The 25,994-nt window shown below is 40.5% G+C and overlaps 4 protein-coding genes across 7 annotated transcripts in view; 2 read left to right on the forward strand and 2 right to left on the reverse strand.

The window, feature by feature from the left end:
• Positions 1-2,429, reverse strand: part of chmp4c (charged multivesicular body protein 4C) — a 2,858-nt gene extending 429 nt beyond the window's left edge. Inside the window, exons 1-4 of the mRNA XM_027004384.3 lie at positions 1,818-2,429; positions 878-1,055; positions 479-587; positions 135-261 (exon numbers count right to left, since the gene is read on the reverse strand). Of these exons, the coding sequence (XP_026860185.3) occupies positions 135-261; positions 479-587; positions 878-1,055; positions 1,818-2,040 (637 nt within the window). The 5' untranslated portion in view covers positions 2,041-2,429. The remainder of the gene's footprint in view (positions 1-134; positions 262-478; positions 588-877; positions 1,056-1,817) is intronic.
• Positions 2,430-2,916: 487 nt separating this feature from the next.
• zfand1 (zinc finger, AN1-type domain 1) lies at positions 2,917-5,973 on the forward strand. Of its 2 annotated transcripts, XM_027004359.3 has the most exons (8): positions 2,917-2,986; positions 3,269-3,311; positions 3,509-3,548; positions 3,685-3,812; positions 4,066-4,157; positions 4,583-4,704; positions 4,826-4,981; positions 5,247-5,973. In XM_027004359.3, the coding sequence occupies exons 1-8, from the start codon at positions 2,932-2,934 to the stop codon at positions 5,421-5,423; spliced, it is 813 nt and encodes a 270-aa protein (XP_026860160.2). In that variant the 5' UTR covers positions 2,917-2,931; the 3' UTR covers positions 5,424-5,973. The 2 variants fall into 2 exon arrangements, with proteins under 2 accessions (XP_026860160.2, XP_026860161.2); XM_027004360.3 differs by lacking the exons at positions 3,509-3,548; positions 3,685-3,812.
• Positions 5,974-19,809: 13,836 nt separating this feature from the next.
• Positions 19,810-23,185, forward strand: prlh2 (prolactin releasing hormone 2). Of its 2 annotated transcripts, none has more exons than XM_027004377.3 (3): positions 19,810-19,962; positions 20,511-20,683; positions 21,015-23,183. In XM_027004377.3, exons 2-3 carry the CDS (start codon positions 20,518-20,520, stop codon positions 21,200-21,202), a joined length of 354 nt encoding a protein of 117 aa, XP_026860178.1. In that variant the 5' UTR covers positions 19,810-19,962; positions 20,511-20,517; the 3' UTR covers positions 21,203-23,183. The 2 variants fall into 2 exon arrangements, with proteins under 2 accessions (XP_026860178.1, XP_026860177.1); XM_027004376.3 differs by having other exon boundaries at positions 19,823-19,962; positions 20,497-20,683; positions 21,015-23,185.
• Positions 21,505-25,994, reverse strand: part of myripb (myosin VIIA and Rab interacting protein b) — an 83,535-nt gene continuing 79,045 nt past the window's right edge. For both annotated transcript variants that reach the window (XM_081718819.1, XM_035525912.2), the window contains 2 exons: positions 25,852-25,912; positions 21,505-24,090 (listed from right to left, as the gene is read on the reverse strand). In XM_081718819.1, the coding sequence (XP_081574945.1) occupies positions 24,065-24,090; positions 25,852-25,912 (87 nt within the window). In that variant the 3' untranslated portion in view covers positions 21,505-24,064. The remainder of the gene's footprint in view (positions 24,091-25,851; positions 25,913-25,994) is intronic.

The following is a 25,994-nucleotide window of genomic DNA, read 5'->3' on the forward strand; positions in this document are numbered from 1 at the left end:
AATAAAAAAAGATGCCATTGATAAGCTAGATGCAAATTTTTTATTGTAGTGAAGGTGCATGTGAGTTTGAGACAGACAGACAGACAGACAGACAGACAGACAGACAGAAAGAGAGAAGAAGAAAAGGTGCTCACTTGTGCGCTGGCTTGGTCTTGTGCTGGGTAGTTTGGAGGCCGGTGCACTGGGTAGTTTGCTCATATTCTTCATACTTTCCTCTAGCTCTTCCTGCTCTAACTCTGCCAGCTCAGCCAATAATTCATCCTAAATGTGAGAGAAAAATCACATTGCCTACACAGCTGATGTACACTTACTTTAATGCACACACATACACACAACACACACATACATACATACATACATACATACATACATACATACATACATACACACATTCAAAATGTGCTATGCTATAGCGAGTACCAGTATGAATTTCTCAGCTACAGAGTTTTATGGAAGCAGCCCAGGGCTCACAAGGTACCTCATCAAACTGATCACCAAAAGGTTGTGAGATAGCATCAGAGATCTCCTGAGCTATTTGTTGTTGCTCTGTTATGTCTGCCATGAGTGTGTCAATGTTATCCAGATCGCTGAAAAAGACAGCAACGCATTCACAGTTAATGACATGACAGTGTGTATTTCATTTAAAAACAAAACAGTTATTCATTCATTCACTGCAGTTAACCATTTGTGTGTCTTCAACTGTACAGCTTGTCCATATTAATAAAGATATAAAACCTTTACTTAAAATAACATTATAAAGTCACATATTTTCACATTTTTACTTGCCATGCACAAGAAGTATGGCATTTCTGTGTCAAATCACTGCACCAAATGTTATCCACCTAACTGTATATGAATATGTTTTGGGGTGGCTTACATGTTCTGATGGACCCCTTTGATAGCTTTGGCAGCATAGCCCATGTTCTTCAGAACCTCTGTGTTAGTGTTGGCATTCTCTAGTGCCTCCCGCTGGAACTCAATGGTGGACAGAGTCCCATCGATCTGAGTCAGCTGTTGTTCATATCGCTTCTTCCTTTTCAGAGCCTGTAGCGCAGCTGGACAAAATATTCCTCATTCATCTGAACCAGTTTTACCAATATGATATGGTACATTTCAGTTCTTGGGGCATCAGTGGTTAGAGAACAGATTTAATGGGTCTGAGAGCGTATTTACAATACAGGAAAATTTTTCATTGCCAGTGTACCCTCGTAACGAATAAAAAAACTGCCAGTTTTTTCAACTAGTAGCTTAAAGCATTTGCTTAACATTCACCAGGCTGTTGGCTCAGTCAGGACTGACCAACATTAGGCTACTGTTAAGGTAATGTTGACATTTGAAATGGGGTTGAAAATAATTTCATGCTATTATGTTCGCGATTATTTGTTTCAGGCCTATACAAAGTGATGAAAGGCATGACTAAGGTAGGAAAATGAAGAGACACCAGAAAAGTGAGATCGTGATCCCCTGAGACAGCCAAAAAGCTCCCAGCACGGCCGAAGCTTCGCCTGTTTGAAAGACATTGCCTCGAGGAAATGTTACGTCACCTTTTAATACGTGATGCAGCGCCTTTTTAAAGAAGAACCTTTGAATGTGTATTTTGGTACGTTTATAAATTAGTTCCTCACAGAGGTCAAACAGCTCAGTTTTATTGCTTTCCCCCTTCTTCTTTATTCCAAAGTGGAAATAGTTATGTTGTTAAACACCCGATACTAATCAATGTGCTTAAAGTTATGCCGGTACTAGCGAAACATTTAGATAGCCATCTTAAACAGCTATTAAAACACACCGTAACCTCAATAATATGTGCATTATCCTACCTCTTTTGTTTTTAATACCATTCTTCTTGGCAATCACAATTTCCTGTTCAATTTTCTTCTCGAGATATTCCTGCTTCTTTGTGAGCATTTCCTCGGTCCCCCGCAGTTTGTGAATGGCCTCCTGCGGGGACGGCCCTGTCCGCGAACGATGCTTTGAACTACTGCTTGGTTTGCTGCTGGAAGAGCTTGACTTCCCTTTAAACATCTTTGAAACTTTACTCATAGCAACTCGTTGCAGAAATCCTCTTTGGATTATTAAGATACTTAGAGTAGAAGTGGGTGAAAGCGACAGGGGTTAAGAGTGGAAGTTCCTGACTGTCCACTTTCCAAATCCAAAACAATCACCTGGGACGTACACCTGGTAGGGCGTACGCCTGGCTAGAGGCGTATTCGAGGAGAATCAGACATAGCCAACCGTTTAGATGAACCGGTACGTCTCAGATGAGCTAAAATTGGGAGTTAAAGCTGTTACGACGCAACGTATCTTGAACATGTGCGCTTTATTCTCTGAGGACTAAAGGCGTCTTTTAGTTATGAAGTCTTGGCCTACACATCGGATTTTTATTTCGCAGCATTTTCTCGTCGCCTACAGCTACATCCTAGAGGAGCCGTTTCATAAACACTTGTTCACGAGACAATTCAGAAATGTGCGCTTCTTTCAAACGACCAAGCTGGTCCCTTAAAATCGCTCCCTTGAGCCAGCCCTTGAGGTCAAAACACTACGTGCCACATCACATTTGAATACAAAAAATTCTTTGACGCGTTCAAAACTACAATTATAGATTAAACTTTAACAACAACTTCTACAACAACAGCAATGTTTAGACATGTTTAATAGATAAGTTAATGTTTAGTCTATCCCTAAAGGAAGGTCAGCTGAGACATTTGCATTCTTTAATAATTTGGCTAAATTAATTTCTGTATGATTTGTGTCATAATGATGAGATAAGAATATTAAAATCACGAGAGGGCAACAGTGATCTGAACATGCAGCTAAATAATTTGAGCGCACGACAGTTCAGGCAAACTTTATTCTATCAAGCGTTTTCACGCAAATTATATCCTATACCGTTCGCGGACTTTTACTGTGAAACAGGCAGTGACGTGTGTCAAAATGGCGGAATTTGATATTGGAAAGCATTGTAACATCGAATCCTGCAATCAAAAAGGTTCTTCAGATTATTTGGTTTTAAATGTAAAATATATTGATAGCAAAATTAAACAATGTAATTATTCACGTTGTCAAGGCATACAACCACTCACGATCCTAGAATTTAACTTGCAGCATCAGTAACGTTACAAACTAGCTTTAAATAATGCCTAGTTGTGTTTTTCCCCTGAATAAAATTAAATAATCCGTGGCTGGTAGCTGAGTTGACAAACTAGCTAGCTACAGGACACTTAATTATGATTAAGCCTTATAAGCCTTACATGAATATATCCTATTTCAGACTTTCTTCCATTCGTCTGTGACAGTTGCTCCGGAGTGTTCTGGTGAGGAGCGATGCATTCAGCGTTAGTCCAGTGGTAGAAACGTGATGGTAACTAACGAATATCTAGCTAGCTGCTTTCTAATATACACTTACTTACACTTTGTCGTATTCATATCGTTCACATTTTAATCAGTGTAAACATTCAGTAAATATATATGAAATCTCTGTCAAATATGACGTTTCATTATTTTTTAAAAGTCTTGAACATAGAAGCAGAGACTCCCACTGCTGCCCTGAGGTAAATATTTTGAATGGGCATAACTTGGCATTTAATCCTTTTTATTAAAGATCTGTGTTTCCTATTCTTTCTGTGTCACTTTTTGTAATAGCCTTCAGAGGCCAGCTGAATCAGTTGATAGCTAACTGTTCCTTAGGTTTCAGTAAAGAGGGAGGTCTCTGGGTCTGGGGCCAGTACATCATACCCATGCACATTTGACAACTGCAAAGGCAGGGAGCTGCTTCCTGTTATCTGCCCAGAGTGTCAAAAACACTTCTGCCTTGCGTGCGTATGCCTTTTCACAGGTCTGTTTGTCTCATAGGCATAGCCGTGTTTTCGTACTCTACCTTTCACTCAATGGAATGTTTCCTAGGCTAAATATGTTCTTGAAATAAATCATTTGAAACTCATAGAACCTGTGCTTTACTGTTTTCATGTCAGATGCAGCACTTTTGTATTTTTCTGCTGTCTATTGTTTTCATGGCTGTATAAGGAGATTTGTTATCCATTCTTCATAATTCTTTCCTTCTCTCTCCAGTCACCGGCATCAGGATGATCATAAATGTGAGAAGATGGAGACACCCAGGCCTCGTATGGCAGCTACACAAGAACTTGTGCAAAAGATAGTAGGTTAGTCGTAAGGATAGACCCAGCCATCTTATGGATTCTTAACTGTGAAATCTATGGTAAAATATGTTAGTCTGTGTATGTGCAAGTACTATATTAGGTTCTCAATTTTGGTCAAAGTCTAAAAAATAGATGATGCAGCTGGACTGCAAAGCAATAGTCAAAACATTGATGTGTAATAAGCTATGCGTGGCTATTTCTAACAGTGTTTTAATGTGAAAAAAAGCATGCCTATTGGTGTTAAAACAATTTACTCTTGCACTAGACCTAAAATTATTTTGTACTGGATTTTGTTCAAGCATATTTTATCCCAAAAAAAAAAGACTGTATTTACTTCATATGACCACACATGGGCGATAGAGAGCTAGGTTTATTGCATTTCCTGTAACGTTATGATAAAATGTTTCAATTTAAAAAAAAAAAATCAGAGTCCAAGAAGAATGCACCAAAAACTAAAGGCAGAAAAGGGGCAAAAAATAGCTCTACAGCTGCTAAAGTTGCCCTTATGAAGCTTAAGCTACATGCATCTGGAGACAAAGGACTGCCCCAGGTACTTACACCCACATAAGTACATAGTATTGAGGCACAAAGAAGTACAATGTAGTTTACATTTATACACAACCATAAGAATTATAAGGGTCCTAACAGAGACACCCATTTTGCCTCTCTAGACAGAGCGGACGTATTTCCAGGTGTTTTTACCAAAGGGGGCTCCCAGTTCCACTTTGCCCATGTTCTTTAGCTCGAAGTGGAGTGTGGGTAAAGTGGTGGATTTCGCTGCATCTCAGGCTAGTCTGAAGAACAGCAACAACATGCTCACGGCCATGGTAAATTAATCTGTGCTTTCCAGAATGAGACATGAGACATGTCCTAAACCACACCATTGAAATGATCATTCTTCATTGGTTCCTGGACTGTGTTCTTTTAAGAGGTGTACCCTTAGTCTCTAGTTCATACTTGACAGTCTGATTGCTAAAAAGCTTCAGTATGGTTGGGTACCTAGGATGCAGTTGCTTGACTGGTACATTTTTTGACCTAATTTCAGCATATTATACCCTCTCCCTTATGTGTGGTTGCTTGGTCTAACTGCAGAAACTGCGTCTGTGTCATCCTGAAACCGGCGAGGCCCTTAAAATGGACGCCAGTCTCCAGTCACTGCTCTCTCTCCCAGACCTTCCTCTCTACAATGGGGGCAATGTCATCCTGGAGTATCTAGATAGTGAAAGCTCTGGGGTGGAGGATGTGGCTGCCTACATCCCACCCTCCTGATCCAGCGGCACCCGAGGACGCATACATAGGAGCAGGCATGTACAGCCTGACTGGTGTGTCCTCCTTCAGTCAGTGGCCGGCTTCACCCCACTGCTGATACAGGAGGAAACAGCTTAAAATATGGGGGGGGGGGGGGCAATTGGGCTGTTGGTTGGTATTGACTGACTGGTTGTGCATGTGAATTATCCTTTTTTAATACTTATCTGTTAACTTACTTTATGCATGGATGTCAATAAACTTAAGACAGTTTTAAAGTCGTTCGTTGGCTTTTGTGACGGTTCTCAGTTTGAAATTCTGTTTGAAATCAAACGTATGCAGCCGATTAAGTTAAAAAGTACATTTCATTTCATTTTCACCTTTACACCATCAATCAATAGGTAAGGCTTTGAGCATATCAGCATGAATCGGAAAGTATATTTCTTTTTATTATTTTTTTTTTTCCTGTTAATTGTCTGCATTATTAAATGTTGTAATGCAATATTGACAGAATTGTAAAAAACTTGCATGAGTTGGTTTATAATTTGCTACCAATAAAAACACTGCAACCCCACCCACACCGCTGTGATTACTGCGAAAAATAAGATACGTACATAAATTTGGAGCCCCATTTATTTTTTTTAAAGGGCAATTTTAAATGTTGAGTGTGTATGACTGAGACAAGCTTCAGTGCCTCTGGTATGTGGCAGCAGGAAGTGGCTGCTACACCGGGTGGAAAATGCATGTATGAGCAAGTGCCATTTTGTGGACGCCAACTGCTATTATTGTTTGTTATGAGTGACAATTGCCTTTCAGAAACAACACCTGCCTCTGATGACAGGTACCTCAAAACAACTCAATTGACTGCGCATTGGCTGCTTGGCTATTCTATCCATAACTCTACTATCAGCAGTCTAGACTTACAAAAAGTGACTTGAAACGGGATTTGAAGGATTTGTGGAAATTTAGTGTAGAACTTGTTGGTTAATTGGTGGTTCTACTGGGCAGGTGTGTATAGCTGACAGTAGCTCTAACTTTAGCAGAATGCTATGTGGCTGGTTCACACTGCACCCGTTCACGGATGTCTGTTGTGGATCCTGGTGGGACATCATCCCGCAGTGCTGGCTAAGGTTTGTATCAAGGTTTTCCTTCTCTTGTCCTCTCACTTTTTCTAATTTTTCTCTCTCCTTTTTTTCTGTTCCTTTGTTCTCTTCTCCTCTTTTTCTTTCAGCAGGGTGGTGTGCTCATTGTTATCGCCCTAGCAGGGAGTGGGAGACGCACTGGCTAACCGTGAGGTGACCTATATATTTTCCAGTTCTGGAATGATTCCATTCTGAACAAGAATGGGATGCAATGAGAAGTGGGACATGGAGAGACAGAGCTGGAACTTGGGGTGGCATTAGCAGAAGGAGGGACTACAGCAGCTCATATGGGACCACTTCTGGACAGAACCATCTTGACCATCTGTACCTTAAAGTTATGTAGGTAACGAACATTCTGAGATCTTCAGTGTGATAACATGGAAGTAGATAAACATTGTGAATCAGTGGCTTGTTTTGCTTGTCTGCTTGTTTTTTTTTTTACCTGGGAAAAGTTGATTGTATCCCTGCTAAGGGAGATGAGGCTGGTCCCCTTGTAACCCTCCTTGATTGTCCCTGGTATCACATCTTGCTGACAGGCATGCTTTAGGATGGTGGAGAACTGGTGCGTGCCAACAACCATGTCTCCATGTACCAGGCCCATCCTAGATGCTGTGATTGTAAAAGCTATCTTCAGCAGACCAAACACTGCCACTTCTAGGTGCTGCAAAATGTGTGTGGTGTGTGCTGGCAGGCACAACACCTCAGTGCTGTTTCCCCTGGCAAAGTTCACAGCCTCATTGGACACGATTTCATGAAACATTCTCTGTCCATAATGGAAGTGTGTAGTCCTATCTATTGCATAGGATATGCTGGGCAATGTGGACAGATGATAAAAGGTGAGATGCTCTTCCTTGCAGCATACAGCAGAACTTTCTCTCCAGCATGTGGTTTGTCCCCAAACCCTGATTCATCACAGTTAAAGATTAGATGTGGTTTATCTTGAAGTTTGTGGTGAAGACAGAGGGGTTCACCGATGGCAAAGAGCACCTCCATCACCTGTGGAGTGGCTCCATTTACCCACGCCTGATCCAGCAAATTTGGTGTTTGGGAGGTAAATTGAGGATGGCAGACTTGACTTAATTATGGTCAGTAACAGGGTTTTTTCAACTGCTCTGGTGACTGGAAAGCATTTGTCACTCATCTAGAGAATGTGGTAAACAAATGATCTTGTATCTTCTGGTGTGAGGGTCCTGTTTGGTTGGGGGGTTATGAGCATACTTGTTTGTTTGTTTTTTTATAGTCTTGTGGAGTTGTATGGAACATACTATATTTACTGTATTTATACCACTTTGCTGTATAATACGTGCTCTTACTCTAGCTGTAACCTGACCTTGAAGGTTTCTCTGCTGCTTGGAATAATCACCACCTTCACACCGAGCGTAATTTAATTCCAGACTAGTTTTGGATATAGGCTGCATTCAAAATTCCATCATTCCCTCAGACTATTCAGAGGTATTGTCAATCAACCACTGTGGCTTGAATTCCAATTAATGGGTTGGGTTCTGTGTGCTGCGATAAAGGTTTTACTATAAGACACATTTTGGAATGACATGTTAATCATGTACAGGGCATTTTGGACATTGGGAATCCTGACAACCAATACGAGGAGGTGGCTGCAGGAATCATGGTATCATCTGTGGCTAGCTCTCTTAACAGCAGAAGCCTGACAGAACTCACGCAAATGTGGGCCATGAGAGAACAATGGATGTGACATTTACGTCTGGGTCTTGAATTTTGTTCTTCTGCATAGTAATATGTGGACTAGATCGATTTCATGCATTTGTGTTTAAACTAATTAGCTAAACTGTTCAACAGACTTGCAAAAAGATGTTTTTACCACTTTTTTTCAAAAAGTGAAGTTACGGTTTGTAAGGACAAGAAGGTTATTTTTAATACAAGTAAATGTACTTAATTCTTTTATGGACATTTTACAAGAGCACTTAAATGACAAACTGCCAACTCATTTTGCCCTGCCTTAAATTTATTATCCATTCATTATTCATTTATGAATATTCATTATATTCATAAAATGTATAGTTATTTACAGACCAGTTTGAACTTTTAGCAAGGATTGGTTAACAAAGTGAACACAAACACAAATTGATGTACTCAGTTAATCTAGGGGACACTGTAACATAGCTGCAGACAGGACTACAGCCCTAGATTAGGATGTTAGACCTTCAGCTATCCTGTACCACATTTTATCTAAATCGTCATGTTCTCTTGAAACTTTTCAGAATTGTTAAAGTGAGCTGTAGGAAAAGTGTCTGTGCATGCACTCACAACAGGGTAACGGACAGTGCGGTCTGGAACGCAGTCTAGGTCAAAACGGATCTTGACCCTAAACTTGTGCTGCGTCTCTGACACTAGGTGCCTCTGCCAGTGTCCTGTAAACCACTGTGTCTCCTCAGGGACAGCCAGGCTCTCTTGGTCTTCAGGTTCAGCATCTTTGTTCAAAACATAATGCGGTATAATACTAATGAATGTATTAAATCGATGGTTTTTAACTGACTCTAAAAGATCTTGATTATAAATGCTAAGGAAATATACACCTTTAAGATAAAGCAAGAAATCCTGAAAGAAGTTGAGGATCTCCATTTTCTTTACGGTTGCTTTACAGCTCCACTGTCACTCATTTCTGGTGCATGACTTGAGCCTAAATAATAGTGTTCAAATAATGCATTTAGAATTGTTCATCTGAAAGTATATTAAGGGTTTGCAACTGTTTTTGAGGCCTTTAAATGTATCTGCTCTTTCAGTTTAATTTCCTAAGTAAGCAAGACCATCACACTGAAACCTCCATCACTAATATAGAATCTGACCTTTTTGAATTCCAGTATATGCAAAAAAATGCTTGTCTTAAAATGTATTTGTACCTCCAATGATAGAAAGACCACAACAGTGCTTCTGGTTGGTCTCCAAGACATCCATTAAGTTGTAGACATTTAAACCCTCTCTCAGCTGATGCAGCATTGCAAGTCTCTCATGTCAAATTTGGGCCAAAACTCAAGCAAGAAGCTTTTGGGTCTGAGAATGAAACAAAAACATGCAACTGAGAAGGATTAAATGAAAAGGGACATTGTTTAAGTAATAAAATACAAAACAGATAAACAATGGAAATATCCTTGAATCGTCTGTTTATATATAATTTTTTTCCCCAAACTTTTGACAGTTCTCTTGTTTACAAGGTGTGATTTCTTGATTTGATTAGAATAATCTTGTCTGTGAACTCAAAGAACAGTTAATTACACCTGCTTTATACCTGCATTTTAAGTTGGCATGCATTATTTATCAACCTCTCTATACCACTAATTTTTGCTGTTTAACTAAGCAATTTCTGTGCTTACTCCGGCAAACATATGGCCACCACATCTTTTTGAACAGCTGCCAACATAAAGTTAGAGTGTTCTTGGAGGTGTGTGCCAAGCGCCTGCTCTGCCTGCTTCTCTGGTTTCTGGCTAATTGTTTAACTTGTAGTACATTTGCCTTATGAGTGGAACAGTAATGTTTAAATGGCTAATACATAACCATCGAATAAAAGCTGTGACTTTCCGTAATTTTTTGGGGGGGTTGTGATTCATTTTAAATATCTAACTATATTCAATCATACTAAAAACTTGTACAAATTACACACCATCAACCGGTTTTATTCTCAACAAATTAGCAAAGTTTAGTAACCCTAGTGTAGGGTTTCAGAAATTATATGAATGCTAAGCTTACACTAATAGAGAATAATGCGCAGAATGAAATAGGACTAATTCTTGAATTAATAAAATAATTACTATATGTCCAGACATAAAAGGAAATGCCCTAGACATGCATATGTGTGTTTACGCAAGAAGACATGTGTACGAGACGGTCAAACAGAGGTGACGGCTGAGATGAAAAAACACAAAATCAGAGGTAGTACAAGGCGAGAAAAACTATAAGTTTGTCTGTTGCAAAGTTATGCTTTAGATCTCACTCGCACTGCGTTGTGAAGTGACATCTCCAGAGCTCTGCATTAATAAAAGGCCACAGGGTAACGCACTGGTTCCTGTCTCTTCTTTCCTGCTTCAACGGACACGACACTAGCTTGGTCAGTAAAGTCTCCCATTCTTTTATATTTATAATACATTTTAACATTTTCAGTATTAAGCAGATGCTCTTAACCAGAGTGACTTAAAAAGGTGCTTCGTCATCTACTCATAAAACATATCCTAGCCTGTACAGTAGGTTAGGGTCCAAAATACCACTGAACTAGAATTCTGCTGAAAGACGGGAATCAATGCTAATACCTAGAAGTGCAAAATAAGCATAAGCTCTATATCCAGACAATGACAAGTGTGATAATAAACAATACCAGACAATAAGTGCTAGAGGTTCAGTTGCTCAACGGTCATTTAAAAAAACTTTCCATGAATAGATAAGTCTTCAGTCTGCATTTGAAAACGGCAAGGGACTCTGCTGTTCAGACAATGGAAGTTCGCCCCACCATCTGGGACCCAGGACAGTGAATAGTCTCGATGCATGTCTTCCATGAGACTTGAAACATTGTGTTTCATTCTTTTCCCATGCAGGCTTTTTAAAATACATTTGACACATTTCACAATTAACAAACTTATTTCTTACAAAACTCATAACGTATTATTTTTCAATTCTAAAAACTTACACTGTCATAGAATGCTCCTCCCCCCACGAGTCACGTGGTACGGCCCGCCGCGTGAAGGTGGATTCACACGTGGACTGTTGTAACCACACCCCCCGGGATTGTACACACCTGCACAGGGTTTAATGTTACATGTTTGTCTCTCTAGTTAAACCCCTGTCAGGGAGTGCACCCTTGTTCGTCATTGTCACTAGCTAGTTACTTTGTGTAACTGTCGATATACACTGCCTTTGTTGGATCACCTTTAGCTTTCATTATGGCATGGATTCCCTGTGGCATCGTTTCCACAAGTTTCTGCAATGTTACATCATTTATTTCTGTCTAGAGTTGCATTAGTTTTTCCCCCCCAAGATCTTGTATGGATGATGGGAGATTTGGACCACTGTGCAAAGTCTTCTCCAGCACATCCCAAAGATTCTCAATGGGGTTCAGGTCTGGACACTGTGGTGGCCAATCCATGTGTGAAAATGATGTCTCATGCTCCCTGAAACAATCTTTGACAATTTGAGCCTGGCATTGTCATCTTGGAATATGCCCGTACCATGAGGGAAGCAAAAATCCATTGATGGAATAACCTGGTCGTTCAGTATATTCAGGTAGTCAGCTGACCTTATTCTTTAGGCACATAACATTGCTGAACCTAGACCTGACCAACTGCAGCAACCCCAGATCATAGCACTGCCCACACAGGCTTGTATGGTAGGCACTAGGCATGATGGGTGCATCACTTCAGACACCTCTCTTACCCTGATGCGCCCATCCCTCTGCAACAGGGTAAATCTGGACTCATCAGACCACATAACCTTGGACAGTTCTTAACCTGATTTTAGTAGTTTCAGCAATCTCCTTAGATGTTTTCTCTGCCTGATGCATGCCAATCATTTGACCCTTCTGAAACAGATTAACATCTATTCCACGACTACAGGATGTTTCTTTCGACATGGTTGTTTAACAAATGAGAAGCTACTCACTGCATCAGTTAGGGTTAAATAACTTGTTGCCAGCTGAAACATAATCAATCATGCAGTAATTATCCAATAAGAGGCTCTTACCTATTTGCTTAGTTAATTCCAGGTGGTGACCTTTTTTTTGGCCAGGCAGTGTATTTCATGTGTATGTGTTAATCGTCATGTTGCACCGTCGAGGAAGTCTGTGCGTCCTGCCCCGTCCTGCGTTACATGTACACTGTTACTAATCCCACAAATTATTTATTGCTTCATGTCTAGTTAACATCCTGCAGAGCAGTTATGGTTTTGGTTATTCTAATTAATTCTAAGTATCAGTCAATTTTGAAAGCCAAATAAGAAAAAGAAGCAAAGTATTACAAAAATTAATATACAAACAAATAAATAAGGCAGAGAAATAGAATTAGAAAAGTACAAAGGCTTTCCAAAGCATGCATTAAGTCATTATCAGTCTATTTTTGACTGTAATGCATTTGACCATCAAGACCTCTCAGTGACAGAAAGTAGCTAAAACAAGTATATATGAGCCCTAGCTAGAATAATTCTGTACTTAGCTAATATAAGTTACTTTAGGAGGAAAACATTTAGTTTGAACAATTGTTGGGCTAGGCACTGTTTCTTTGTGCTGCTCATGCTTTAACAGTGCTGCTGCTGAAGAAATGTAACTTCTCTCAACTTCCAAGCTCAAACAACCTCAGAACTTCACGTTAAAGAGTTTGTGGTTTGGCCAAATGATACCACTCCAATTTCTAAGTTTTACTGGGATATGAGTTTAATCCTACTTAAATTGAATAAGGCGTTCAAAAAGATACATGCTAAATTAAACTCCTGGACTATTACAATAACTACTATTATATTCCCCTACAAGGCCCGTTACCACTACTGCTACAACATTCTGTTTTTCCTGTGAATGGTCATTTATGCCAATCCAGTGACAATCTACTGTATAAGACAAACATGTGTTTCATAAAATCCTTCCAAAAGTGAGACCATTTATACAGCAATTGCGGTATAATACACATTTTATCGCTCATGTTAATCACACTTACTTCGCCTTACATAGCAGGCAGCGATAAGGTTGTAGAGGTTGTCATATGTTATCTGGAAGCTTCAGGGAAATTACATCCCCCACATCCTGCAGTGAGACTTTATTAGAAGTGGAAATCCCTATAAATCTTTGGAAAACAAACCCTTTCTGATTTCTTCAAAGTTAAAATTCCATTTTGCAAAATGTGTATTTTCATCAATACTTATATTTAGGTTATATGCCTTGCAGATATTTGTGATGACATAGTTGAATATAACATCAATGCCATACTTGAAAGTGGTGAATACCATTCATTTTCCTATAAGCAAATTGAGTAATAATGATTTGTACTGACAAAATTATCTTACAAATGAAGCATTTTCTAACTACTAGCATTATCTCCCTGTAAATCATTCCCACAGGGAGAATATGTTTCCTGATTTACCTTTATTTCATCTTATTAGCTGAAACTTTTTCTACAGTTGTTTAACATGACTGTCACTGACTCTCATTCTGGTTGTAATTCTGGTTGTCCTCCTCATTCACAGTGGGCACTGTGGGTCGGTCTCAGCTCAGTTAGCACAGTGCTCATCTTTCTCAGTCCAGTGTGGACATCTGGCTGATTGGTGACAGTTGTGGCAGGGGTTTCAGTTTTCCAAAGCCACAGCACAGCCCCAGCAGAAGCAAAGCAGCAGCTTCCTTACTCTTGTTTCAGGATTTTGAGCTGCCTGTGTATTTAGCATGCGCTTTGTTAAACATTTTTCTAAAAGATGATCATCACAGATGTGGCATGGGGGACTCTACTCTACAATAGGTTTTGTCTACTTTGTCTACGCCTGCTGTTACTCTAGCTTCACCCTGGCAACTCTTACTAATCATCTACACCTACAGCTCCTCAGCACTTATTAGCACCTGTGTATATACTCACCAACGAACAGCTAACCTTTGTAAAGTCTTATCAGTTCTCTTGTGCTTCTCCTGTTTTTACTGGCTTTCTTTAATTTTTTCCAGTATCTCACTATGGGCCTACATCCAATAAGTCTGTGTGAAGTTTTGATGCATTTCCAAGATTTTCTTTTTAATCTGTTGATTTCTAGCATTCCCCTCATCCATTTTTGATTCATAATCTCTCATTTTGTATTTGGATATTGTAATGATCAATTGGACACATCTGCGAATCCAAATGCGGATGATTTTTTTCTTCACTAGGCACAGCTAAACAATGTGGGAAGAGTCAGCAGAATCAAAGGCAGGTGCAGCTTTCATAGCAGGGAAATCGCTAGGCTGAGAGTATTCTTTCCAATCAACAGCCAGAACTGGTAGGCAGAATCCTGAAGGCACCAAGGGATTAGGAGAGAAGCGTAGTCTGAGGGAGAAACAGGAACCCATAACCAAGAAGACCAACAGAAGAGAAACACGCTTGGTATACATCATGTGATGGCAATACTTTGGAAGGAATTCAGGGGGAGATATATATATATATATGAGGAGAGAGTAATTAATTAGATAGAGAACAGGTGTAGAACATCAGTACTCGTGTGATGGTGATCTGGTTATTCTGGGAGTCTCCCTGGAGTGGGAGAATCTGGCGGTGATAATTCTAGAGGGCTGGGCAGAATTCATGACAGAACCCTCCCCCATGGGCAGCTCCAGATGACTGAGATCGAATGGCTCTTGGCCTGCCTTGGCTCCTGGGGCTGGGAGAATCCAGATGGGCAGCATGGAAGTCAGAGATAAGCGAGTGGTCCAGTATATGTGAAGGCATGAAGGCAACCATGATTGTTCCGCTGGCCCATACACTTCCCAATCGATAAGGTACTGCCACGCCTGTGGGAGTCCAGGATCTCTTGTACCACATAGGCGGTTGACTATCAGGAACAGGCAGGGGATGGAGCTCTGTTGGGAGTGTGCATGGAGTACAAGTCTGTGTGCATTCCATAGTGGATTACACATAATCCCATATGTCATCACCCAATGACTCCCACCAATACTTCCAATACTACAGTGTTTTGATTGTACATGTGATACCAGGATGTCCAGTACATAGTGAGGTATGTGTGCATCTCATAAAATCACTTCTCAGGGTACTGGGTGCATATTGCTTACATATTGGCGCATTCTGTTGGGCTAGGGTCATTGCACAAGGCTCCCTCTACCCTCTAACTCTTGCTGAAAGCCTCATCTAATAGGAGCTAGGAAACAGCTCTCAGGCAAAATGTTTTCAGGTTTGCCAGTTCTTTTCTCTTTGTCATATAAACGTGTGTCTGCTTTCTTGTTCTTACAGACTGGTGTATAAGACACAGAGAAGTGAAAGCATGAAAAAAGAGGGCAGGGCTCCTCTGGCCTGGCAAGGGGTCAGCCTCTTAGCAGACTTTAAATATTCAAGATTCTTATGGTCTGTAAGAACAAAAAAAGGATGTTATGTCCCTTCAAGCTAGTGCCACCATGGTATCTTAACGGACAGCAGTTCACGATTTCCGATATTCCTGTCGGCCGGTAGGAGTTTATTTCAGAAGAAAGCACAAGGATAAAACTTGGGTGGTGAGCCTTGTCTCTGTGAAAGCACTGTTCCTACACTAGTTCAGAGGCATCTACCTCTACTTGAAAAGGAAGAGATGGGTCTGGCTGGCGTAAGACTGGGGCAGATGTGAAGGCATCCTTTAACCTCTTGAAAGCATCCCTAGCCTGTGAAGTCCATCTTAGTTTCTTGTTATTCTGCTCTTTGAGAAGATTGGTTATGGGGGATGCTATAGATGAAATAAAATGCTAACATTTCTGATAAATCCTGTAAAAAAAGTAGCAAATCCCAAGAACCATTGTAATTCCTTGATAGTAACACGTTTCCAGTCTGCAACAATTGTAACCTTGTCACAGTCCATTGAAATGTTACCTGGAGAGGTGGCACAGCCTGAGAAGGTCAAGCGTGTCCGATGTAGTTCACAATTTTCAGCCTTAGCATAAATGTTGTGTTGTCAGAGTCTGGTTAAAATGGCAGTGACATGTTGTAGATGTTCTGAAAGCAACTGAGAATAAATTGAAATGTTGTCAGTGATAAATTTCTTATTGTTTACAATCATATCTTGGAATATCTCATCCATGAAACTCTGGCATACTGAGGGACTGTTAGCAAGGCCATACAGCATTAAAATACTCACAGCGGCCTCAAGTTGTGACAAAAGCCATCTCCAATTTGTCTCCTTCTCTGATGTAGATTAGAAATCCAATTTTGTAACGCTCCCGGTAGTTTTTCATGAGTTATAGTGATCAAAGGAAGGGGATAAATACATTTGACGGTTATTTCATTAATGCTGGGCAGAATTTGTGACTGTTATAGATTTAACTGTTTACTTCTTCCACATTTTCTATTTCATTATGGCTTTACTTGTGATTAGTTTGCTCCATCCACATCCGCTGTTCTTAACATGTCTTTCTTAGCTTACCATGTCCCCTTGGGGGTACCCTTGATGTCGGAGGAGCCGTTCCATTACTGTACTCATTGCAGTTTGTTGGATGACCCCTTTGGAAAGGCAAGGGATCAACTATAGGCTTCCAGAGCAGAATTTGATGAGAAGTCACTAATTCAGTTACTGACTGCAATGGTTGTTTTTTTGACAGCTCTTGATAGACTTGTCCAAATACTCACCCTGACCACATGCACCCTCTAACCTTTACATCCTGTTTGTTATAGTGATAGTTAAACCAACATTCTTTCTGCAGTGGTGATCTTTGATCTCTCCAAGCAAATGTAACTATAAAGTGCTCTAGCAAGCCAGCATGAGCCACTGCAAGTCCGTTAAAGCATGTTTTCCAACCACAGTGTGACATTTTGCAAGCAGCAGGAACGTGATGCGAGCCAAAATGAAATAAAGTTTTATTAGTAACATGCAAAACAATGTGGCAAACTAAGAAAGGAGTAAATAGCTGTCAAACAGACCACAAATGGCATGTGATGGCATAAAGAAGAGAAGACTTAATTACAAAGCACTGAGAGAGTTTTGGGGATAGGGTGGGGGTTGGGGTTAAGTAGTGCAAGGAGAAATGAGGAACAGGTGTGTATAATGATGATCAGTGTTTGAGTGAAGCGGAACATGGATGTGATTGGAAGGATTAGGAGATGTGTGGAGATCAGGATCTGTGATTGGCAGGATTAGGAGGTGTGTGGTGATCAGGTCTGTGATTGGAGGGTGGGCGGGTGTGGTCTCTGATCTGGGATTGGAAACATGACACACATGCAATCTAATAGACGCTTTATGATTTATCTTTATGGCTGTTTACAACTATGAATGTTTTATATGTAAAAATCAGATAGGCCTATTTGGAAGTTATCCTGTGCTATAAGGAACTGCCAAGGAAGCCATCAAAAGTAACAGAGGTCAAGGCAACGCCAGCTGTTTGTAGGAAGGCAGTTTATTCTCAGATGGTTAGCTTCTATTTGTTACTAATTAGTTTCCATTTAATTAATCTTTAATCATTGAAAGACAATGACTGAACATGTTATAACAGCACCTGTAGCTATATTTTAAAGACTCAGGGAATGTAAGTCTATTTCTAATTTTGTTAATCTTGCTCTTGTGGGCACACAATGTACATATACAAAGTGTGTCCACAGAGTACCATCCCAGAGACCAGTAAATGATTCAATTATTTCTCCACTAATTCCACCTGCCTCCCAAGCCTGACCTTATTGTATTTTGGGACAGGGCAGCTAGCTAGCCAGTGAGCAAAATGCGCAGTATCACTTTCATTTTTGGGATGGTTCTTCTGAGGACATATGCATAGCTGGAACGTTATATCATAATGAATATCTCTGAAAAACCAATTGTATGCAGACCTAAATTTATTTTATAGATTACAGGCTCACAGAAATCAGCGCATCCCGATGACACCAAGATTGCATCTTGTAGAATGATGAATTAATTCCAAATGTATTAAAACAGGTGTTAGATCAGGTAACAACATAAAATTTGGAAATTTGTTTATTCTGTTTTCTTCAGGGGTGACAATTCACAGTTAAGTCAGTTTAATGGTGTAGGTCCTCTGGTGCATCGCTAAGTTTTGTCAACAACTGCTAATTGTCTCTAAACTAAATGCTGTCTCACACACATGCACACCCCCACACACACTGCTAAGGCATCGATATTGAACCGTTCATGGCAGACCAGTAGTTAGCATTTTTGGGAAGAGTGAACTTGAATGAATCAGTGCTGGAACCTGCCCACTCTTTGAGCAGACTAAGATTCATGGGTTCAGGTCTCCCCAGACCTTCCGATGGTGAATGGGTTTGTGATTAATCCGGCTCTCTCTGGCTGTTTTATCAACCTGCATAAACTGTAAAACTCAAAATGTTTGCACAGCCACACAGAAAATTTGTTTCAAACAGCACATGTGAGTGTGTATGTGTTTCATTCATCACAAATTTTTAATACTGATATTTAAATTTCCTTCTTTTAACAATTCAGATCCACAGAGGATTTCAGCTCTATCATACCACTGGTGCAGATGTTTTGGAAAGAGAAATCACATATTTGTAATGGGATGGATGGATATGTAATAAATTGAGATCTGCAGGTGGTGGATGGTTTGGTAGTATACCTCATGCAGGAGTAAAATTCATATGCAGAGAGCTCCTCTCTGCTCAGTAAGCTTCCACTCACAGATCTGAATCTTAAACAAAATCCCCGCACAAAAGTCAGCATTGTTTCAGAATATGCGCAGAGGCGGTGCAATAATCTAAAATTCTACAAAATTAAAACTAGCAGATACAAAGCTAAGGTCAATACACAAGAAGACGATGAACAAAAACGATAAGACTCTAGAAAGTATTTTGCCAGCATAAAATCCATGCTCATGAATACAACAAATGTGGAACAGGTGACGGTGGTTACGCGGCTGGTAACAGTCTGATAGGCTGGTGTGGAAGTGGGTGATCACTGCATGATAGTGTTAATGAGGCGATGGCATAGAGTATTATTACACAGTAATTTGTAAAGAGTTTCACATATCATCTTTTTGTTTAACTTGAAAGTGCCTTCCTTCTTTTGCATGTAGATATAGTAACATTTGTTTATAGTCTTTAGCATTTGTTTATTGTATTAGTAATTAGTAGTCTTAGTGTATATATAGTGTGTGTATATAAAGTCTTAGTCTTTCTAAATAACATAAACAAACCAATAAATAAATGAATAAAACTACCCCATGTAAAAAGAATACTGAGTAAACGTATGAGTTCTTTCAAGATTTAAAAAAAAAAAAAAAAAACAACCTTAATATTCACTTTACCGTGGGAGAAAAACACGGGATTGAAGGGAATACATAACTGAGAAAGCACATTGCTGGCCAACACACAATCGCGCATCAGAATCCAAGCTGCTGGCGACTCGGTTAACGTGGCCGGCGGCGTTAGTGAATCCCGTATCCCTGTCAGGGGCTCCGTGATGAAATGCATCACGGCGTGTCGCCGTCCATTCCCAATTTCCCTGTGACTGTTAGGGGGCAATGAAAGAGGGTAAGAGTAGGAGGACGAGATGAAGGGCGAGAAAAAATAGAAAAGGGTGAATTATTTTGTGTGTGTGCGTGTGTGTGTGTGTGTGTGTGTGTGTGTGTGTGTTTGAGAGAGAAATGATAATATCGAGAGACTGACGCGTCCTCGGACTTCTTGTGCCACATCAGCGGAGGTATATAAACGAGACTGCATAGTTCACTGAGTGAACTGGCTTAGAGGAAAAATACCTGGTCCTCGATAAAGCGCCTGTAACTCAAGAACAAGCTTCCAAACATACAGGTGAGTTTAAAAACTAAAACTTTGTGGAAAAAAGTCTGTGGTTTTGTTAGCCTATTACCTTTTGCTATGTAGTAGTCTAATGTACTTATAAATGATATTTAATTCACTTTAAATTATTGAATGTTAATAATTTCTCGTAAATTGTTAAGCAGTGAACACTTCTGCCTTCAAATTTAATATATTGTCGTGAAATGATATTATACGAAACAAAATAGTTTTAGTCAGAAAATTGTTTTGAAAAATTTTGATGCATATGTCTGAACTTGGGTTCTCACCCAAGTACATGTTTTTTGAGGTACCATTTTGAGCAATTTTCAGGAGTGTTGTTTAAGCTACAAACTTCTACATGAGCTAAGGCACGTGTTTTCAGTCCTTCTCCGGAGGATCCGAAAGGCATTTTAATCCTACACCGATTACCAAACGTAATATAATTTTGGAAAACTTTCAAACTCCCCGCTAATAGGAAGGCTCGAGTAGTTTAACGGTCTAAGCAACATTAGGGGAACTTTGTTATGCCTGTTGTCTCATATCCAGTGCCCTGAACCCAGATCCACGATGCTGCCTGAAATGCTCGCTCTGCCGGTGAGACAGTGCCTCTTTCGCTCCCGATGGGGGACCGTTGCGCTCATGGTGCTTCTCATTCTTTCTACGACCGCGACATGTGCGCACTGCACAACGGTAGAGCACGATCTTCATATCGTTCACAACGTTGATAACAGAAGTAAGTTTTTCAACTTTATTTATTTATCATATAATTGGCACTTTCATTACAAATAATCATAATCATTATAAGTTAATTTTAAGTAATTACAGGGTTGCAATTCCAGATCACATCATAAAGTTGTAGGACTTTAAGGCAAGTTGAACGGGTTACACTGACAGAGCTTCAAGTTCTTATTTCGGTGTAACTCGTATACCTATAAGAATTATGTAACAATTGGAAAAACCCAATAACGGCGACCCCCTTAAAATTATTAATCAGGGTAAATGACATGTTTTGAGTTTCAGTTCGTTTTCCATGGCGTCACACCATGCTTTTGTTTGGCCACTAGGTCCAGAAATTGACCCGTTCTGGTACGTGGGACGCGGTGTCCGACCAATCGGGCGGTTCGGCAAGCGGCAAAGCGGAGCGGGTCTGCAGCCGGTGGCTAACTCCCTCGCGCTCCTTCTGAGCACGCTCCGAAACAAGGAGAGCCTACGGGACGCACTCGCCAGCGAGGACTCGGACTGGTTACCGTGACATGTTCCCGTGTCCACTTATTAACTTTTCATTTGGATGTGTTGAAGAAAATCACTTTTAATCTCGGCCTCTTAGTTCTCATGTCCTGAATATTTATTTTATTTAACTGAAACAGCGTGTACCTGTGCACATGGCTAACGCAATCTATACTGATAAATAAACGGGTAAACATACGTAAGCTTATTTTGGTGGTAGCAGCATGATCTGTGCTGTAAATGTATTTTACATGCTGTAACAATAGTTTCAAAAAAGAAATGCTTGAAAATCAGTCTGTCGAAGTCAACACCAGCAACCTTAAGCAGTTCTTAGGTATGCGAACTTTATTCATATACAGTAGGATGCGTTGTCTCAATCAAAACAATTATGGCACATGGAAGTCAGTGTGAACACATTTTTTTTTAAATCCTGCTGAATCGTCATGACATTTAATGTCACAAAATGGTTGAGAAAGTGGCGAGAGGGAGTGCATTGTCTAGTTTTCAGCTCTAGCTCCCTTCTCCTTTAAAAACACAAGATGAGCTGTTACCGTCACAAACCGTACACGTATGCCGCACAAGATATTTCACCCTTGTATGTGGTTTTTTTTTTATTAACAAATTCTTAAATAATACTTTCATCTTTTTATAATAGAAAAATACAGGACATTGTAAGTCATCAACCTCTTGACTGTGCTTTTCTTCAAAATTTGTACATCTATTTGAAACCAAACATGCTTTTGTACACAGACACTGCCATAGACAACAACTACCAGGACCCATTTGAGATGGTGGTGAAAACCTTCAAGTGTTAGCAGTAGTACTCCTCCAGAAAGTAGAGGAGAAAAACACGATACTTGGGTTTGGGATAGAGCCTCACAATGCATACCTACTCTTTTCTCTACTCTTGCAAAAATAGTTAAATACAGTCACTAAACATGGAATAGTGGAATGTTATTTCAAATATTTTTTAGGTAAAAAAAAAAACCCCAAAAAAAAACTATGATCTTCAGAAAATCTCTCATTGCAAATGTGGAAGCTAATAGCCCAAATCAGTTCTTCCACATTTGTGATGGGCTTTGTCTGTTGGAGATAAACAACACACAAAACCTATCTCCAATGGGCCAAATCTGCCTGCCCCCCCCCCACCTTACAATGTGCTTAGATCCACACTGCAATACCAGGCTAAATGCAACCTAGGCACATTCCAGTGCACTTGGTGACAGATACGTTAAATAACACTGTGTAGTACACCAAGATGGATTGGTTGGTTTGACAGACCTCTGAGCAGAACATATAACTCTATTACTGGTTTTGGGAGACCTCTTGCAGTGAAGTCACAGTAGCAATCCATGAAGCTATTAGCCTAATATTAAGATCGAAGCTATGTAGATTATGCCACATTATCATCAAAAACAAGAATGCACAAACCAGTAAGGATTACTTTGCAGGAGCTAAATATACAATGTAGCACTACTGGTTTTATGGCCTACTTCATATTCTTTGGAGATAAGCCCCAAAAATACCATTTAGGTAGATTATTTGAGAATAAAAATGTGTATGGCTTTATATGCAGTGTCTCAGTGTTTCATATCATATTGGTTCAAGCACACCACAGATTCTACAAGGCAGAGAGAGAACAACTGACCACGCACTGAGCACTTTAATGAGTAGCTCTCCAGTTAAAGCATGAACTTATACTGCTGCAATATTCAGCCATCTGCTAGTCTGTCCAGCCTAATGAAAGAATCTTTGCGTAGCAAAGTCAAGAGGACTCATGGATCAAATGAGAGGGGTGCTTCTAATTTGAGGCAGTTGAAGATTATGGTAATTGGCATACACACTTCATAGATCACAAGAGCACCTGGCTTGATTTAGATACTGTTGTGGAAAATACTGATAAGCACACGCGCGCACACACACACACACACACAAAGATAGATACAGATGGGTCACTGTGGGCCAATATGTGTATTGTCGATGGAATGGGAGAGAATATTCACACCATGCACACACCCACACCCAAGCTCACCCCAACCTCCTCCACCCACACACAAATGCATGATGATTGCTCAAAACGCTGAGTTTTCATTTTTGTTCATCTTCCTGGCTCTTCCAGGAATATCACACAAACAGTTCACAAGTGATGCCAACATGTGGATGCAAAGTGAATTCAATATGAACCATGTAAATTAAATTATATATATATATATATAACTTCAAACAGGTCCTGTGGCGATAACTTTTTCTTTAGTTTCTTCATAACATTTTAACGTACAACACTCTTACCAGATATGGTTCAGCCTATTTTGGGAACACAGATCATACACAATTTTTTGGGACATGTTACCAACACACAGAACTCCTAGAACGTTCTAGCAAACAGTAAGAAAAAAAGAGCCTGCAAACGGTAATGTTTGTTCCGTGTCCACAGTTACATACAGCGATTCTATGTCAGTAACTCTGATTATATTGACATTCTGTAAATATAACCTCTGTGATGGTTCGTAGAGGAGTATAGACTCCTTTAAGGCAGAGAGAGAATAACAGGTCTCAGGGGGAGCTGTAGCATAGCGGAGGTGCAGGGTTCAGTTCCATTTGTGGACTCAGGAGAAATGTCTTCACTGGAGAGGAAGAGTTCAAGCCAGGGGGCAGGGGGCGAGGGTGAGTGTTGGGTGGGGTTGAAGATGACCGATCATGGTAGTGGTGAGGCCAAGGACCAAAGTGTGAGATCAAGGCACAGGTGTGGAAGAGCCCGGTGGTCCTTTTGGTCAGAGCGAGTCGAGACGCAGAGCTGGAGGAGGAGGGGCATTCGGCGGCTGGGGGAGGACGTTGGGGTGCATCGCTGCCGTCACCATCATTGTCATCACGGCTGCAGAGATCTCCCCTACAATTTGGGATTGCTTTCTTTTTCTGTGGAGAAAGGAATGAACAAACATGCCCCATTAGGGGAGGTTCCCCACAGAGCTCAGCCATCAATGGCAGTCGTCAAGGACCTGCATTCTGCATGCTTTCATGTTTTCTCTGACCAACAACTCCTGATTCAAATCATCCACTAATTATCAAGCAATTCATCAGCAGGTTCAGGTGTTCCAGGATTGGGATTGAACACCTGCAGTCAGGGTCCCCGATATACCCAATTCATTTAACTTCAAACACACCAGAGCCAGATGTTTGCTGAATAAGTTTCAGATGTGTTGAGACCTGGAATAGAACCAAACAGGCTGGATGATGGACTTCAAACCTGACTGGGCTTTAATGCACAGACCTGTGGCCACTCATTCATGCACTTTATCAAACTGGGATCATAGGGAACAAACACCTCCACCACATCCACCCTAGAATTTCTATGGAAATGACAACTGAATATAGTGCATCAGCAGACAACATGCAACAGGTATCTTCTTATGAAAAGAGTGAGTGTAGAGCATAGAAAATTGAGAGGAGTAGTATAGCAGGCCATGCATGTAGTTAAAGACCATCGCGCAGTGCTCTGCAGGACCATCACGCAGTTCTTTGCAGGCCTATCACCTGGTAATCAATACGATTACGTGACCAAGTCTAACATTTCAATAAGCAATTTGTGCTTTGTAGCTGCCACTACAGGTGATGGAAGAAAAAGGAACAGTGAGTGAATCACGGTCATCAACATGGAGCAGAGCCAAAGGGAACCGGCGTTAATTAAAAAGGAGGCATTTTAGAAAGAGGTCTCTGAGAAAGAGAGAGTCAAAGGGAGACACTACTAGCCTAGTCTGTCTCTTTAATGGACAGTGTGTCTCTGTTTTTCTTAGGTTTTCATTCAAGCTGGTGCAATTAGTTGCACACCATTTCAGATGTCTCACACCTTTTCATTCCGTCTTCTTTTATTTCTGATTTTAATCAAAATGTGTATTAGGTGTAAGAACAGTTTTTCCCCCTCTTTTACTGTGATCAGCATCAGTTGAGGGAGGCAGGGGGAGGAGTTCCTTTCCTCTTAACCAGGGGAACGGTCGCCTTGGGGACCTTAGCATCGATCGACAAGCACGTGTGAACACACACAGCCACCATAAACCTTGGCGCATGGAGACTTTGATGACACAGACAGGCACAAGAAATGCACAGAATGGTGAACAAGGAAAATGGGTGCATGTCTGGTCGCTAATGGAACATTGCTTGACCGGATCCAAGCAGGAGGACATTCTGACTTAAACATGACTCATGACTTAACACAATGCTCAATTAAAAAAAAAAATCTAATGAACAAAATCTAGCATGTTAGTCTGAGGATTTACTAACACCATTATTAGATCACAGTAAAGCACTGGTACAGACTGTCAAATACTTCATTGGTAAATCAATTTGTATTGTAGTAGTTCCTCCACACAACATGCAACAACAAAGCCCAATTATCCAATAGAGGATGAACGAATCTTTTTACATCTGACATTTATGTACCAGACGTTAATGTACCATTAAAGTATAACATGCTACCAACAAAATCTCATTGACATGTTGAGAACATTCAGTCCTTTAGCTGATGCTGAAAGTGACTGACGTTAGTCAACTACATGTTAGATGTTGGCCTTCCCCAAAATGGTTTACACAAGGCCAACAACCATTGGCTGGGATGAAACCCACAGCTGCTCGACCCCCATTGGCTGGACAGGATGCAGAGGCGGGACAGAGTAGCAGTACCTGTGGCAGGTGGAGCAGGCAGCTTCCGCCTCAGCTGGCGTGAATAGTCTAGGGTCTGAGGCTGACATGAGACACACACCCAATCACAAACATACACACACCATTAAAATCCATTAAGACACACACTCCAAATAAACAGAACA

This window comes from Electrophorus electricus, chromosome 1 (genome assembly GCF_041902795.1).
Source record: "Electrophorus electricus isolate QZ-2024a chromosome 1, ASM4190279v1, whole genome shotgun sequence".
Taxonomy (NCBI): domain Eukaryota; kingdom Metazoa; phylum Chordata; class Actinopteri; order Gymnotiformes; family Gymnotidae; genus Electrophorus; species Electrophorus electricus.

Coding starts and splice junctions, on each gene's coding strand:
- zfand1 (XM_027004359.3), top strand. CDS start 2,932: ATGGCGGAATTTGATATTGGAAAGCATTGTAACATCGAATCCTGCAAT. Junction 2,987..3,268: donor CGAATCCTGCAATCAAAAAG/GTTCTTCAGATT, acceptor ATCCTATTTCAG/ACTTTCTTCCATTCGTCTGT. Junction 3,813..4,065: donor CAAAAACACTTCTGCCTTGC/GTGCGTATGCCT, acceptor TTCTCTCTCCAG/TCACCGGCATCAGGATGATC.
- prlh2 (XM_027004377.3), top strand. CDS start 20,518: ATGCTGCCTGAAATGCTCGCTCTGCCGGTGAGACAGTGCCTCTTTCGC. Junction 20,684..21,014: donor TCACAACGTTGATAACAGAA/GTAAGTTTTTCA, acceptor TTTGGCCACTAG/GTCCAGAAATTGACCCGTTC.